This window comes from Phaenicophaeus curvirostris, unplaced genomic scaffold (genome assembly GCF_032191515.1).
Source record: "Phaenicophaeus curvirostris isolate KB17595 unplaced genomic scaffold, BPBGC_Pcur_1.0 scaffold_69, whole genome shotgun sequence".
NCBI classification, from domain to species: Eukaryota; Metazoa; Chordata; class Aves; order Cuculiformes; family Cuculidae; genus Phaenicophaeus; species Phaenicophaeus curvirostris.
The window spans coordinates 52,083-66,564 of NW_027206691.1; the positions used below are offsets into that span (position 1 = coordinate 52,083).

Here is a 14,482-nt window from a genome sequence, read left to right on the forward strand (position 1 = left end):
TTCCCCCTTCTGATGCAGAGCTTTTTGCTCTCTTTTCTAGGAGGTTTCTGGCTGATAGACGCAGCACCCCCAGCTCTCCCACCCGCTGCTGCCTGCAAGCGGGGCAGCCGGAGCAGAGGTGCTGCAGGTCCTGCTGGCTGCACTTCGCGGTTCACAGTTAAGCACACAATGCAATTGCACCCTCACTTTCAGATTTCCGCTGAGTGCCAGCCAACTGGCACCAGGAGGCAGGCACAAATAAAACCCCTTTGGAAGCCAAAGCTGAAAGACGAAAGCAGTGAAACAGAAGCCATCAATCTTGCTTAGCTCCAACATCGCTCTCAAACCTGTTTGGATGACAGTAGGCTCAAGAGTTAACCAGGCCTGAGGGAGGAACTGCTCTACTCCAGCAGCAGCCTCGCCACCTCTGCTGAAATAAACCAAATGATTTAAACCCTTTAAGACCAACTGGCCCAGCCCTGTACAAGTCTTACCTTTTCAAATTCAGTTTTGATGTAGAAGTCATCATCGTGCTCAGCCCGATGCGGGTCTGTCCTCTGGTCCTGCAGTTCAGCTGGAAGATCGTGGTGTCCTGTGAGAAGCAGTTCCTCATTCTCATCTGCTGCGGGCATTGTGGAAGTCTTGCAAGACTCTGGTTTCTGGAGAAGGGAGGAGACGAGTGTAAACATGGAACTGAACTGCAGCTGCTTTGGTGCCTAGGGCAAACTCAACACCCTCGCACACGGGTAAGAGGTAGCTTTAACCCAAGGGCGGCTTGTTCTGCAGAACAGCTGAGATCTGGCAAGCAGCAACACAACGTGTTTGAGTATCACTGCAGGGCACAAGAGCCAGAAAATCACAGTTTAGCAGGGCAACTTGTGATTACGTTCTCATCAACCGCACAAACAGAAGGAGGGATGTGTGGGGCAAAGGAAAGACAAGGAGAAAACCTCTTCAGTTTTGCAACTGCAAGGAGCTGGGGTGTGATGGGATCTCCGGAGCGACGCTCGGGTGGGTAACACACTCCTTCAGATGGTGAGTGGGCAGGCTCCCCACTGGCAGTTAACAATGTTTTGAGATGCAGCAGATTGTTTCCTACAAACTAAAAAACTGAAATGCCAGAAGCAAGCTTGGAGCCAGAATGGTTTTTTTCCTTGCCTGCGTCTGTTCAGGAAGAAAAGAACAGGATTGCAGAGAGAGGGAGAGGATGGATCAAGGGAGGAGAGCAGGTCACGCCAGGGATCCCTCGAGATGGCTCTGACGCCACCAGAAGATGATGGAAGGATGGAGGAGAGCCCAGAGTTAGTCTGAACATGAAATTATTTGACAGGCTTAGAAGAATTCCCATCAACCCTGTTTTGATGGAAACAACACAAAAAGAACTTCTTTGGTGAGGAAAAGGGAATAGAAAAGAACCGTTACTGCTTTGTAAGGATGCGCTGAAGTCCTGAATGTAGAAGGAAATGAAACTGTGGGGAAAAAAAAACAAACAACTTTGGTGAGTGATTAGTAAAAGAAAACAATTTGGGACCTACAGCAGTCTGCCAGCCCCAAAAGGCAAAGCAGCTGAAGACCTGGTGAACAGGATCATCTGAAAAACAGGACAGGTCATTTCCATGCAATGGAAACCTACGTATCCGCTTGGGAAAGGGGGGAGAAACTTGGAATGGTTTTGACCTGAAAAGTCTCTGGGAGAGAGGAAGAGCAATGATTCGGGGAACATGGATCACCAGCTGCAGGGAATGCAACTCTGGAGAAGGGAGGAGGAAAAAGAGGAAGGCAGAAGCTAGGCCTGAAGGAGAAGTAGCAGCTCCTTTACACTAAGCAAGCGAAAACGGCCTGGCCAGAGGGAAGAGACAAGCGGTGCAGCGTGAGAAAGCCCTGGCCGAGCCCCGGGCTCCTTCTGTGCCCATGATTCACGCGAGAACGGAGGAAGTGGAACACAGGTTAGATTATTGAAGGAATCATGCAGGAGACAACACAAGCACGTGGGGACAAAACAACAAAACAAGTGTCAGAAAGGCCAAAGCTCTAAGTAGAATATGAAAGATCAAGGTAACAAGTCAGCTTTAGTAAGAGAGACTAAAGGACACACTCCTCAAGGAGGGTAGCTATCAGAGGACACGAGCAGCAGCAGCATTTTATCCTTCTGGGCACCAGCAGTCAGCCCAGGGCACACTCTGAGCTCACAACAGCAGCCAGAACAACATTGGATTATCATTGGGAAGGAGAAGTCCAACTATTCTGCGGAGCTGAGGTTTTTCAGCAGGCAGGACCTGCCCTCGGTTACTGCCAGGAGAGGCAGACAAGCTGCTGAGAGGACCCACCTGCCCCACAGGAAGCCCAGTTCATCACAAAAGGGCACAAGGAGTGTCTGTGTTTAAACAGAGGAAACACCAAAGATAAGCTCTTGAGACTAAAATCTTAGCTGGAAAAACAAGAGGAAATCACTTTGCAAACTGCCTGTAAGGTGCTAGAAAAAGAGATAAGCAGCAGCCAGCATAAATGCATCAAGGGCAAGTCATGGCTAGCTGGTCTGAATTTCTCCCGTACCCAAAGAGGCCTCAGGCAAAGTCCAGCAACAATCTTGATTTTAACTTCACTTTTGACTTCCAGCTCAGCTTTCGATGCAGCCTATTCAGCACTTGTGTAAGGAAATGCCTGTTAGATGGAGCTGTTACATCGGAGGTGCAATATTGACTAAAAACACCATCCAGATACAGCCTCGGGAGTTCCCTGCACAAAAATAAAGACATAATTAAATGGGCCCTGCTTGATGATTTCAATACCAGCCTGGATGATGGCAGCACCTTGATTACATTTGCTGGCTCCACCGAGCTTTAAGTTGCAGAATTATTTGAGAACAGGCTAAAAATGTTCGGGTTCAACCTAAAGAAATCAGTTGGAATGGACAGCACAAGGGAATTCCACAAGGACGAATGTGAAGGGCAAGACAGGGCACTCTGGAGCAATTATCAGGGCACTTAAGCCCCTGGCAGCCTTTTGCATCTGAAGAGAAGGGAATAAGCTCCTGTCCCGCTGAGCTGCAAACACAGCCAACCTTCAGACCAGGAGAAAGAATCAGATTAATATTAGAGCTTTTTTATCTCTAGTATCTTAGAGTAATAAAAGAGTAACGCAATAAATCAATAAATTCTTTCTAGAATTAATTGCCTGGGGAAGCTGTTCAGTCCTCTTTCCCCAAGGTTTGAGAGCAGAGTTGAGCAGGCTCAGGCAGGAAAATGGCCCAGGATTCCTGCCAGCTGCGATGACTTGCCACTGGACTCTGGTTTGCACGGGCAGTGACTCTATTATCCATGGGAGGTTTTAGTGCTGCTAATAGCCAAGTAAGGAATCACTCCACCTTGCTGAGCAGTCTGAACACACTGAGGACAGGATGTATCTTTAGTGTCTGAGATAGACAGGAGGCTTTGGAACCCGTATTTACACTGTTTCTGTAAAGTTTGTTTGCAAAGCTGACTGCCTTGAACAGAAATCCAACAGCACGTGGAGGAGGAAGAGACAGGCTAGCCCTTACATAAAAGGTATTTTCTAGATAACAGCCAGCCAAGAGCTACTTCACCTTTGATGAACCCAAGAAAGAGACGGGAATGAAGAATTGCAAGATGGGCAGGAAACTGGCTCCAGAGAAGGCAACATGACAAAATATCAGGTTGGGTTGCTGCTGGTGTTCTCCAGGCTGGACAAAGGATGGCAGTTTAAGAAAGGTCTTGGCACAGAAAGCAAGATAATAGCTTGGTTGGGGGGCGGGGAAGCTGTACTTGAGAACTGGAGTGATAAAAGTAAGATGAAATTCAGCAGAATAAAAAGCGAGGCACTGGGGACTGACCTCCTCACATGGGTACTGGGTACTGCTTCAAGGAAAGCAGACGCCTGCCAACAATTCCCTACCAGAAACCAGCCCTGGATGCAGAAAACCCTCCAGATCTTTGCCACCCAGAGCAAACAAGGGATTGATGCGATGGGAAAATTTGTTGAGTTTCCTTTAAGAAATAAAGCCACCTAAGGGGAGGGCTGATCATCACATGCCTCCCAGATACCCAGATCATAATCTCAGCCTTTAAAGAGGTTTTTTTGCATTCTAGCTGCCTTATTTATTTCTTGTTAGTTTGCAAAGAGAGATGTTTTCACCCACTTCATTCTGCTGCCTTGTCTGAAAGGCAGCAGGAACACAGCCCTTGGGCCACCAAAATCCAGGGGCTGATCATCAGGCGGGTTAAGAAAGCCCAGTTTGTTTCACTTTTGCTGGAGATTCACTGGACTTTTCTTTGGATTTCCTACTTAGAGACAGATCTTCAACAGTCTGCAAGGTTAACTCCTCTCACCCTGCCCCAGGCACTCCCCCACTCACCTCTTGCCTCCAGACACCACCGGGGAGTCGAGGAGAACCCGTTCCTTGGGACACAGTTTTGCAAGACGCCAGCCTGCGCCGAACTTGCCTCATGGTTTTGCTAAGCTGCCATTCAAAGTGAAGGTTCAAAGACAAGACCAAAGAGGAGGTCACTGGCTGCTTTCTGGGAGGGCTATGCCGAGGTGAGCTGCACAGATGAAATCACCTGATGGACCCTGCTCCAATCAAGGTGCTTTCCCAAGGCAGCACAACAAAACACACAATCAGCCTCGCAGCTGGCTATAAGATAACCTGCAACCCCAGGTCTCTTTCAGAGCTACCCCAGTGCCTTGAAACCCTGGCCCAGGCACAGGAAAGGACTCGGTTACAGCTCATCCACTCCCAAATCGCCTTGCTGAGATGTCAAAAGTCCCCGATGGTCCTGCCCAGTGTCCAAACAAAAAGTGAATGCTCCAAGGGAAGCAGCGCTTGAACCAGAATAACTCCAGCTCCTAGGTGAACACACATGCCATCTAAAACACCAGGTGCACCACATAATCACTATTAAAACCAGCTTAAAAGAGTCCCCAAGGCAGGCTTTTCAAGATCTCGTGATCCCATATTCCTTTTCCACAGGACACAGGCTGCAAGGAGGTGGCACCACCTAGTGCCTCCTCTCCGACACAACCACCCTGCGTGCGGATGGAAAATACGCTGTATGGACAAGCAGCAGTGCAAGGACAACCACGGCATCCTCCAGGACAGCATTTACTCTCAGTTTTGAGGCTCTGATAAGAGCTACAGAGGAGTACAACAGGATGCACACAATCACCGTAAAGGTCTTCTCCATCCAAAACCATTCTATGAAGAAATCAGAGTGAAAGTGTAAGCCCACTCTTCATTCAGTACAAAAAATAAAAATAGGGATGTGTTGGAAAAGAGAATCACAGAATGGTTTGGGTTGGAAGGGAACTCAAAGCCCATCCAGTTGCACCCCTGCCATGGACAGGGACACCTCCCACTGGATCAGGGGCTCCAAGCCCCATCCAACCTGGCCTTGAACCCCTCCAGGGATGGGGCAGCCACCACTGCTCTGGGAAACCTGCGCCAGGGCCTCCCCACCCTCACAACAAAACATTTCTCCCTAAGATCTCATCTCAATCTCCCCTCTTTCAGCTCAAAACCGTTCCCCTCGTCCTCTCTCTGCCCTCCCTGATCCAGAGCCCCTCCCCAGCTTTCCTGGAGCCCCTTTCAGGATGGAAGCTGCTCTAAGGTCTCCCTGGTGCCTTCTCTTCTCCAGGCTGAACAACTTCTATTTCAAACCACAAGCATGATGAAGTTGGGATGAAGAATGCAGGAGGGGAGCGGCTCACCTGGGTGGCTTGCTGCAGAAACGGCTCGCTTGGCATCCCTTGCTGCTGTGCCAGGCTGGCACAAGCGCCGGGACCACAGATGGGGGGCACAGGGCAGCTCCGGAACAGGCATGTGTTCTTCCTGGGAGTCAAGCGCAGCGCAGAGTCTGAGTACTGCACAGCAATGCTGCTCTCCCTCTCTGCCTGCCTAGACACAGACCCCAGTGTTAGAAAGCCACGTGCAAATCCCTAACCATCGCCTAGCAGGACATGGCACGTGCTGCGTGAGAGCTGCTGGCTCAGTTTGGTGGCATTTCTTGGGATGGACATTTTTGTTTGCCATGCCGAGAGGGGCACGAAGGCACCTGTGGGCTTTCAGTCTGGAGCAGAGCTCGCAGAGTTACATGAGGACATCCTCACTCAGCCATGCCTCCCAAACCCTGGAAAGAGCCCAAACATCCCAGTGGGGCCAACACTGTTGTCACTTCAGTGCGCTCCCTTTTTGTTCCACAGTCAGCTTCTGGCAAGGGTTCCTGGCAGTTGTTTAAGAGTAGAAAGGATTAAATATATTCACAGGATAACCTAGAAAAAGCCCACAGGGAACCAGGAATGTGGAGACAGCCAGAACGTGTTGCTTGTGAAATATCTGATTATCCTGGAACAGGGATAGCAGAAATGTGCTGTTACAACCCAGAAACATCCACATCACTCACAACTCTGGCCTGGCTGTTTTTTAACCCCACGCAATACTGCACAGGGCACTGAGATTCTGTTCTGCTGCCCAAGAGAGGCGGCGACCTTTCTGCAGGGAGGCAAAGGGCTTGTAAAACACTTTCAGCACCAGGGCGAGCCAAGGTGTCACGCTGACTTTGCCTGAAGAGACACACAGGCTCTGCCGTGGCCACGCATTGTCTCACCTTTCCACATTTACACCCTGACAGCAGGCTTTTTTTTTCCTGATTTACACTGGTTTCAGAGGAGTTTCTCCTCCAAGACTCCGCGTGAGGCAGGGCCAAAGATCTGCTTACCGCTTCATAGGATTTCTGCAGCTGCTGCTTTCTTCGCATCCTGACCTGCTGGTTTACCCGCTGCTTCACCTCCCCCTGGAAACGCCTCAGGCTGGCTGCCTTCTCCCGCTGCTGCTCCTTCAGCTCTGCCTCCACCCGAGACGCTGAATCCTGCAAGAGGTGAAAGCAGTCTTCACAAGATTTCTGCTACACAGCATCATTACAGCAGCTTGTATTCTATCTTCCCTTCCCACACCTGCATCTACAAGCCAGGCAACCAGCACCCAGAGCAAACTTCACCATGTTTCATTTCAAAATCTATGCAGAAACAGCTTGGATAATGTCTTGGAGTTATTATGAGCTTGGATCGAACCTAGCCAGCCAGATACAGCGTGCACACCTCCTCCTTTAACATGCTGCAATGCACACCGAAGGAAAAAAAGGAGGCAGCCTCACACAGCAGCTCCCAGCTCTTGCTGCCACAAAAGGATGCTCAAATCAAATGCTGAGTTGGGGTTGTTCAGCCTGGAGAAGAGAAGGCACTAGGGGGACCCTAGAGCAGCTTCCAGTCCTGAAAGGGGCTCCAGGAAAGCTGGGGAGGGGCTCTGGATCAGGGAGTGCAGGGATAGGATGAGGAGAACGGTTTTGAGCTGACAGAGGGGAGATTGAGATGAGATTCTAGGAAGAAATGTTTTGCTGTGAGGCTGGGGAGGCCCTGGTGCAGGTTGCCCAGAGCAGTGGTGGCTGCCCCCTCCCTGGAGGTGCTCAAGGCCAGGATGGATGGGGCTTGGAGCAACCACATCCAGTGGGAGCTATGTCCCTGCTCACGGCAAGGTGGAACTGCATGGACTTCTAGGTTCCTTCCAACTCAAACAATTCCATAATTCTATGAAACACCCAAAGCCCAGACTCTGATCCCATTAATGCTCCGCAAGGCTGGATGTGTATCAGGGCAGAAGTTTACAGAGCATGTAGCTGCTCCAAGAATGTTTTTATCTGAAGATTAGGAAAAAAAAAAAAATCAGAGTCTTGTACAGTTCTCACTTTGAAGCCTTTGCAGGCAGTTCTGCTGCTACTACGACAGCGTAAAGCAAACCAGTATTGCTCTCCTGCTCTTACCACAGTGAGGGGAGAGGAAAGGAGCAAGTCTGAAAAATCAACTTAGCAAATGCTGAGTCGGATGCTTCCTGCATCCCGCTGAATGCCAGGAACACCACCAGCAGCAAAGCCAGGGCAGTACAATCACCCAAAAGCAGAAGGTGGGGAGAAACCAGCACTGTTAACACTGAAACCAAGACAGAGCAGCACGAAACGAAGCTGGTGAAGGGGCTGGAGAACAGGCCTTCTGAGGAGCGGCTGAGAGAGCTGGGGGTGTTTAGCCTGGAGAAGAGGAGGCTGAGGGGAGACCTCATTGCTCTCCACAACTACCTGAAAGGCGGTTGTGGAGGGGAGGGTGATAACCTCTTCTCCCAAGTGACAGGGGACAGGACAAGAGGGAATGGCCACAAGCTCTGCCAGGGGAGGTTTAGGCTGGACATTAGGAAAAAATTTTTCACAGAAAGGGTCATTGGGCACTGGCAGAGGCTGCCCAGGGAGGGGGTTGAGTCACCTTCCCTGGAGGTGTTTAAGGCACGGCTGGATGAGGTGCTAAGGGACATGGTTTAGTGTTTGATAGGAACGGTTGGACTCGATGATCCGGTGGGTCTCTTCCAACCGGGTTATTCTATGAGTCTATGAAACGGCGCCACAGGCAACTTGCTTCTCTCCCTGGCATCTGTCTTACCAGCAGTTCCAATGGAAGAGATATGAATCATTGACTCATAGAACGGTTTGGGTTGGAAGGGACCTCAAAGCCCATCCAGTCCCACCCCCTGCCATGGGCAGAGACACTGCCCACTGGATCAGGGGCTCCAAGCCCCATCCAACCTGGCCTTGAACCCTCCAGGGATGGAGCAGCCACCACTGCTCTGGGCAGCCTGGGCCAGGGCCTCCCCCCTCAGTGTGAAGAATTCCTGCCTAATGTCCAATCTAAATCTTCCCCCATTCCAATTTAAAGCCACAACCCCTCATCCTGTCACTCCAGGCCCTAACAAAAAGCCCTTCTACAGCTTTCCTGGAGACTCTTTCAGTACTGGAAGCTGCTTTACGGTCTCCCTGTAGCCTTAATACCATCTGCTGATGTATAAAAAGATATTAAACATGCTGCAATGACTCTGCACACCTTCAGCTACACCCGAGAGCTCCCGTGCTGCGGGGGAGAACTGGGAGCACCCAGGTCCCCCCGAGCAGTCAAGAAGACTTTGGCTTCCCTAGAAGTTCCACAGTGCAGAGATGGATGTTGCGTGGAATATGGAGATGATTCATTTCCATGTATTATCTCAACCTTTAGGATTTAAATTACAATATGGAAATAAATCATCTCCGAAGGGCAGGAGCTTCTGTAACATTAAGACATTAATTACAGGGGACTGAACTCATCATCCTGTATCTAACGCACTTTTAGTCCTCCTATAATAATCCTCAAAGCAGAAATCCCCAAGATAAGCACCGATAAGAGTTTTTAAGTGTTTCTAATGGGGCACAGCAGAGATTGGCTCCAGACCCTGAAACTTTCAACTTTGGTTTTTTTTTTAAATCAGCAACATGGAACAAATTCCCAGCTCCCTGACACCCTTCACGGATGAATGGGAAGGCAAAGCACAGCATCGATGCCTGGGGGGAACCGGGCACCCAGGTTCAGCATGGGCACCTCAAACCGAGCTACAGTGCAGAAGTCCAAACCCAGCACCAACAAACCAAGGGGCACACGGGAACAGCAACAAACAACTCACTGAGAGGGGCACAAACCTGCTAAATTTTAGCTGTGCTGAGAGGCAGCATCTAGGAATTCACTGAAAATCACAGAGTCGTGGAATGTTTGGGTTGGAAGGGACCTTAAAGCCCATCCAGTTCCACCCCTGCCATGGGCAGGGACACCTCCCACTGGATCAGGGGCTCCAAGCCCCATCCAACCTGGCCTTGAACCCCTCCAGGGATGGGGCAGCCACCACTGCTCTGGGAAACCTGGGCCAGGGCCTCACTGTCCTCATTGTGAAGAATTTCTTCCCAACGTCCAATCTAAATCTTCCTCCTCCCAATTTAAAGCCATTGCCCCTCATCCTATCCCTGCACTCCCTGATCAAGAGCCCCTCTCCAGCTTTCTGGAGCCCCTTTCAGCACTGGAAGCTGCTCCAAGGTCTCTGTGGGGACTTCTCTTCTCCAGCCTGAACAACCCCAACTCTCTCAGCCTGGCCACGTACAGGAGGTTCTCCAGCCCTCAGATCATCTCCGTGGCCTCCTCTGGACTCACTCCAACAGCTCCATGTCCTCCCTGTGCTGACGACTCCAGAACTCGATGCAGAGCTCCAGGTGGCCTCTCCCCAGAGCAGAGCAGAGGGGCAGAATCCCCTCCTTCACCCTGCTGGGATTCCCATATTTCCACAGCTTCTCTCTCACTGCATCCCACCAGGAGAAAGATGAGGGACGGGACCCAGGCTGGTTGCTGCTTAAAAATATAATTTTCACTCGTTTTTCTGGTTCCAGCAGCAGATGTAAAACTGCAGCATTACAGAACAGGATGCAAACCAGTGCTTTTGGAGCCACTGCTGGTCTGTAAGGCAAGTTTTCCATCCCAAAGCTCCAGCATCCTGGGTTTGGACACCCTCGCCACCTCTGCATCACCCCCAAAATTCTCTCTTTGTTTTTTTTGTCTTTTTTCCCCAAGCCTGGTCTCCAGCCCCGCGCGGGGAATAAGTGCAATTATCTCGCCTTGCCACATTTTGCCAGCTCTGCCTGAGGTTTAATTAAAGCCAAGCAAAAAACACAGAGGAGAAGCGCTCTGCTCTGATATCACCCCAGCACGCGTGGCAGGGAGGTGGAGAATGGGGAAAAAAATGGGAAGAAAATAAAACCTTTATCATAGACTTTGTAATTCTGCAACCCTGGATATTGCTCCTTCACCATATTTCCTTAAAAAAATACATATATATCTGGGTATGCATGCACACAGCAGTGTGTATGCACATATACAGGGATGCCAGGATCCGCGCACTCCCTCTCTCTATAAAATATATCTATAAATGCACCCTAATCCCCTATAATCTCCTTGAATTATAGCCAAACCCTCCTCCTCGCAGGTGACCTTTCCACAAAGGCTGTTTCTATGCCAACAGCATTGTTTGAGCCAGGCAAGAGAAAAAAATACACCATAATAATCTTTAATTTGTGCTTAATTCAGTGCCTTCACCAGTGGGCAGGAGCCAGGTGTTGCCAGCAAGGCCCATCATGGCAAAAAAATCCCACCATGGCAAAAAACTTAATACTAAAAACAATTAATATATATGCAGTAAGGTGGGGGAGATCTTATCACTGTCTACAACTCCCTGAAAGGAGGTTGTGGTGAGGTGGGTGCTGGTCTCTTCTCCCAAGTGATAAGGGACAAGATGAGAGCTAATGGCCTCAAGTTGCCCCAGGGCAACTTGACACCTGGTTGGACAACAGGAAATATTTCTTCACCAAAAGGGTTCTCGGGCTCTGGCAGAGGCTGCCCAGGGAGGCGGTGGAGTGTCTCCCTGGAGGATTTAAAAGCTGGGCAGACAAGGTACTCAGAGATGATTCACTAGAGGACAGGGACAGCTGGAATCGATGATCTCAAGGTCTTTTCCATCCAAGTGATTCTATGACCCCAACACCTTCGCGGGACTTGGGAGGGAAGAGATTTCCCTTTGACTCCATTGTGTATAATGCCAATCGAAGAGAATAAAACTACTGGTTGCCTTAGGAACATAAACTCCCAAGCTTGAAAAGACCAGAATTGAACCCAGCACTAATTATTCCTGTTCTGAAACACAAGTTTTGGCATCTACATTTTGGTGGGGCTAGGGGTTCGGCAATGAAAACCTGATTGTCCCAACCCAGGTGGAGGACCTTGGCCCTTGGCCTTGTTGGACCTCAAGAGCTTCAAATTAATAATAAGGATTAATCCCAAACTGAGGGATCCTGTCACCATCTGGCCTCAGAGCCAGCGCTCAGCACCAGCTCCAGGACGCATCCCAGTGTCCGGGCAAGGAGCTCAGCCCCTAGGGCCAAGAGACAGAATCACAGACTCCCTAGGCTGGAAAAGACCTTCAAGATCATCAAGTCCAACCATTCCTGTCCACAACTGAATCATATTCCTAAGCAAAACAGAAGAGAAACTTCTGACTTTCATCCAGAAAAGCACTCACAAGGCTTCATTTGATTTCCTCAAACAAAACTGACATCAATTAACAAATATTCAATTGTACAAATAGGGCCTCAGCACTAACAGGGCTCGGCCAGAGCAGCATCAAGGGCTTTGACCAGGCTTAAAGCAGCTTTAGGAGTCAGTGGCTGTGGAACTGCTCAGCCCGAGCAGGGAAAACCATGCACAGAGGACAACGGTGATTTTTCACGTCATAATAAGCGACAAATATGGGGTGGCATTGAGGGGAGAGGCAGGGGGGAAACTACGAGCGGTGATGAAAGGGTTTGGAATGGAAAGGGAGCAAGGGAAATCCCTCACCCCAGAGACATTCCCAGCACTGAGCCGGAGTTCAAGGCAACACAGGAGAGGGAATTCCTCGCGGCAGCAAAACACGGAGTTACTGGAACTAATTTGCTGGTGACAGCAATAAATCAACTTTACACCAGGACCTGAGACTGAAAGTAGGAAGGGATTGCGATGGGATGAAAAGCAGGGCCTGTAGGTTCTCAGAGCAGCTCCTGCAGGTTCCCAGTTCCCAGTTCTGTGCCTGCAGCTTTAGACAACTCTCGGATCCAACATGGTTTCACAGTTTTCCACCTTTCCCATATGATGTGTATTTGCATTTTTTGCAGCTCTGCAATGAAATCTCATTTTGCTTCCCTCTTCAACTTTGCAGTGTGAGGCATGTTTGGGTTTGGGGGTTTTTTTTTGCACTTCTGCAACTCTCCATCGCCCCAGCCCTTCCCCTGGGAGCTCTGCACCCTTTCCACTGCCTCCATCGCTCATGTTAAGCTTCCTGCAAAACTCAGCCTGGTACTTTTGAAATCCCAGGTGTGAGGGTCAGCACTGCCCTGTTGTGTGCACAAATGACTGTTCCCAGTGTTCTTTTTCCTAAACTAGGGGGGGATTCTGCCTAATTTAATTTCCCTTAAGCAAACAGGCCATGATCCCACTGCATTTTGAGGGGAAAAAGCTCTGTTTTGGGTTATTTCCAGATCTTAGTGGGATGCTACGTCACACGCAGAAGAAAGAGCAAGGATTTACTTAACCAAGAGGTTCTTTCCTTTTGCAGCAACATCCCCCCATCAAAAAAAAACCTTATTTGGGGAAGAAACAAGCCTCTGTGCCAACAAAGAGTGATTTTCACCCAAATTCCTAGCCAGGACGTGAGGCCTGGCCACCTGCATGGCTCTGCCAAAAAAAACTAACCAATCACAGAATCATAGACTCATGGAATGGTTTGGGTTGGAAGGGACCTCAAAGCCCATCCTGTTCCACACCTGCCATGGGCAGGGACACCTCCCACTGGATCTCTGATCTAGATCCCCTCCTCAGCTTTTCTGGAGCCCCTTTCATTATTGGAAGCTGCTCTAAGGTCTCTCCAGAGCTTTGCCTTCTCCAGGATGAACAACCCCAACTCTCCCAGCCTGTCCTCATAGCAGAGGTTCTCCAGCCCCTGGATTACCCCCGTTTCCGTCTCCAGACCCGTTCCAGCAGTTCCTTCTTAAGTTTGGGATTCCAGAACTGGGCATAGGGCCCCAGGTGGGATCTCAAGAGAGAACCGATAAACCAAGGGAAACAAGGAAAAGCCAAAGAAAAGCAAGGAAAAAAAGGAAGGAAAATTAAAGAAAAGTCAAGGAAAAGCTAAATAAGAAAGCAAAAAAAGCAAGGAAAAGCAAAAAAAAGCAAGCTCATCAGAGCAGTTTGGGGTCAAAAAGGTTGAAATCAGCTTCCTCAAGCCCCTTTCGCGTCGCCCCACAATCCCTCGCTGTCCCCCAGTGGGTTTGTGCAAACAGCACCGCCCGGCAGCGCCAGAGAAGATCTGCTGCGGGTACGGGGCAGGGAGAGAGGCTGCGCCCGGGGCCCCACACCGGCAGTGATTCTGCAGTTTGGGGAAGCTGAGAGCTGGATTTGGGGACAATCTTTTACTTCTCTGTGTCTAAGAATATGATTTTCCTGGTGTCACAGGAAGGGAAAATCCTGCTGCTGAAACCAAAGCGAGTGTGGTGAATGGATTGGATGCGGTACGTGGTACAGCCAGAGTTAATTTGTCTTCTTTGTAGTGATGCAGCCAGAAAATTCAAGGTCTGGGTATGACAGAGAGCGAGGGGAGAGGCCACAACATCATCTAATTCCCGTATATATAGAGAGAGACACTATTTAGTTATATTTATATAGTCTATTAGTTATTATTCTAATAATATATTATATACTAATGCCATGTATGATGGCGTGGTGTGGTATGATATGACATGACTTGATATGATATGACGTGACATGACACGACACGACACGACACGACATGACATGACATGACATATAGGAAAAATGAATATTTTACTGTCTATTTTTCCCCTATAAGATAATACGCATAATGTATTCTGTATTATTCCAATATATCATAAATTCTTCTGTTGTGTTGTGTTATGTTATGTTACATTATGTTATGTTGTAGTTCTGGAATCCCCAACATAAGAAGGAGGAGATGGAACTGTTGGAACAGGTCCAGAGGAGGCCATGGAGATGATCC

General features: G+C 49.3%; 1 protein-coding gene across 15 annotated transcripts in view; it reads right to left on the reverse strand.

The window, feature by feature from the left end:
• LOC138734267 (coiled-coil domain-containing protein 15-like) overlaps positions 1-14,482 on the reverse strand; it is a 67,720-nt gene that overhangs the window by 12,166 nt on the left and 41,072 nt on the right. For 13 of the 15 annotated variants that reach the window (XR_011339545.1, XR_011339546.1, XM_069881870.1 and 10 more), the window contains 4 exons: positions 6,711-6,860; positions 5,704-5,886; positions 4,352-4,456; positions 474-638 (listed from right to left, as the gene is read on the reverse strand). Coding sequence is in view for 13 of the 15 variants with exons in the window: in XM_069881870.1 (XP_069737971.1) it covers positions 474-638; positions 4,352-4,456; positions 5,704-5,886; positions 6,711-6,860 (603 nt within the window). In the remaining 2 variants the exon portion in view is untranslated. The remainder of the gene's footprint in view (positions 1-473; positions 639-4,351; positions 4,457-5,703; positions 5,887-6,710; positions 6,861-14,482) is intronic. The other 2 variants (XM_069881872.1, XM_069881866.1) reach the window with 2 other exon arrangements.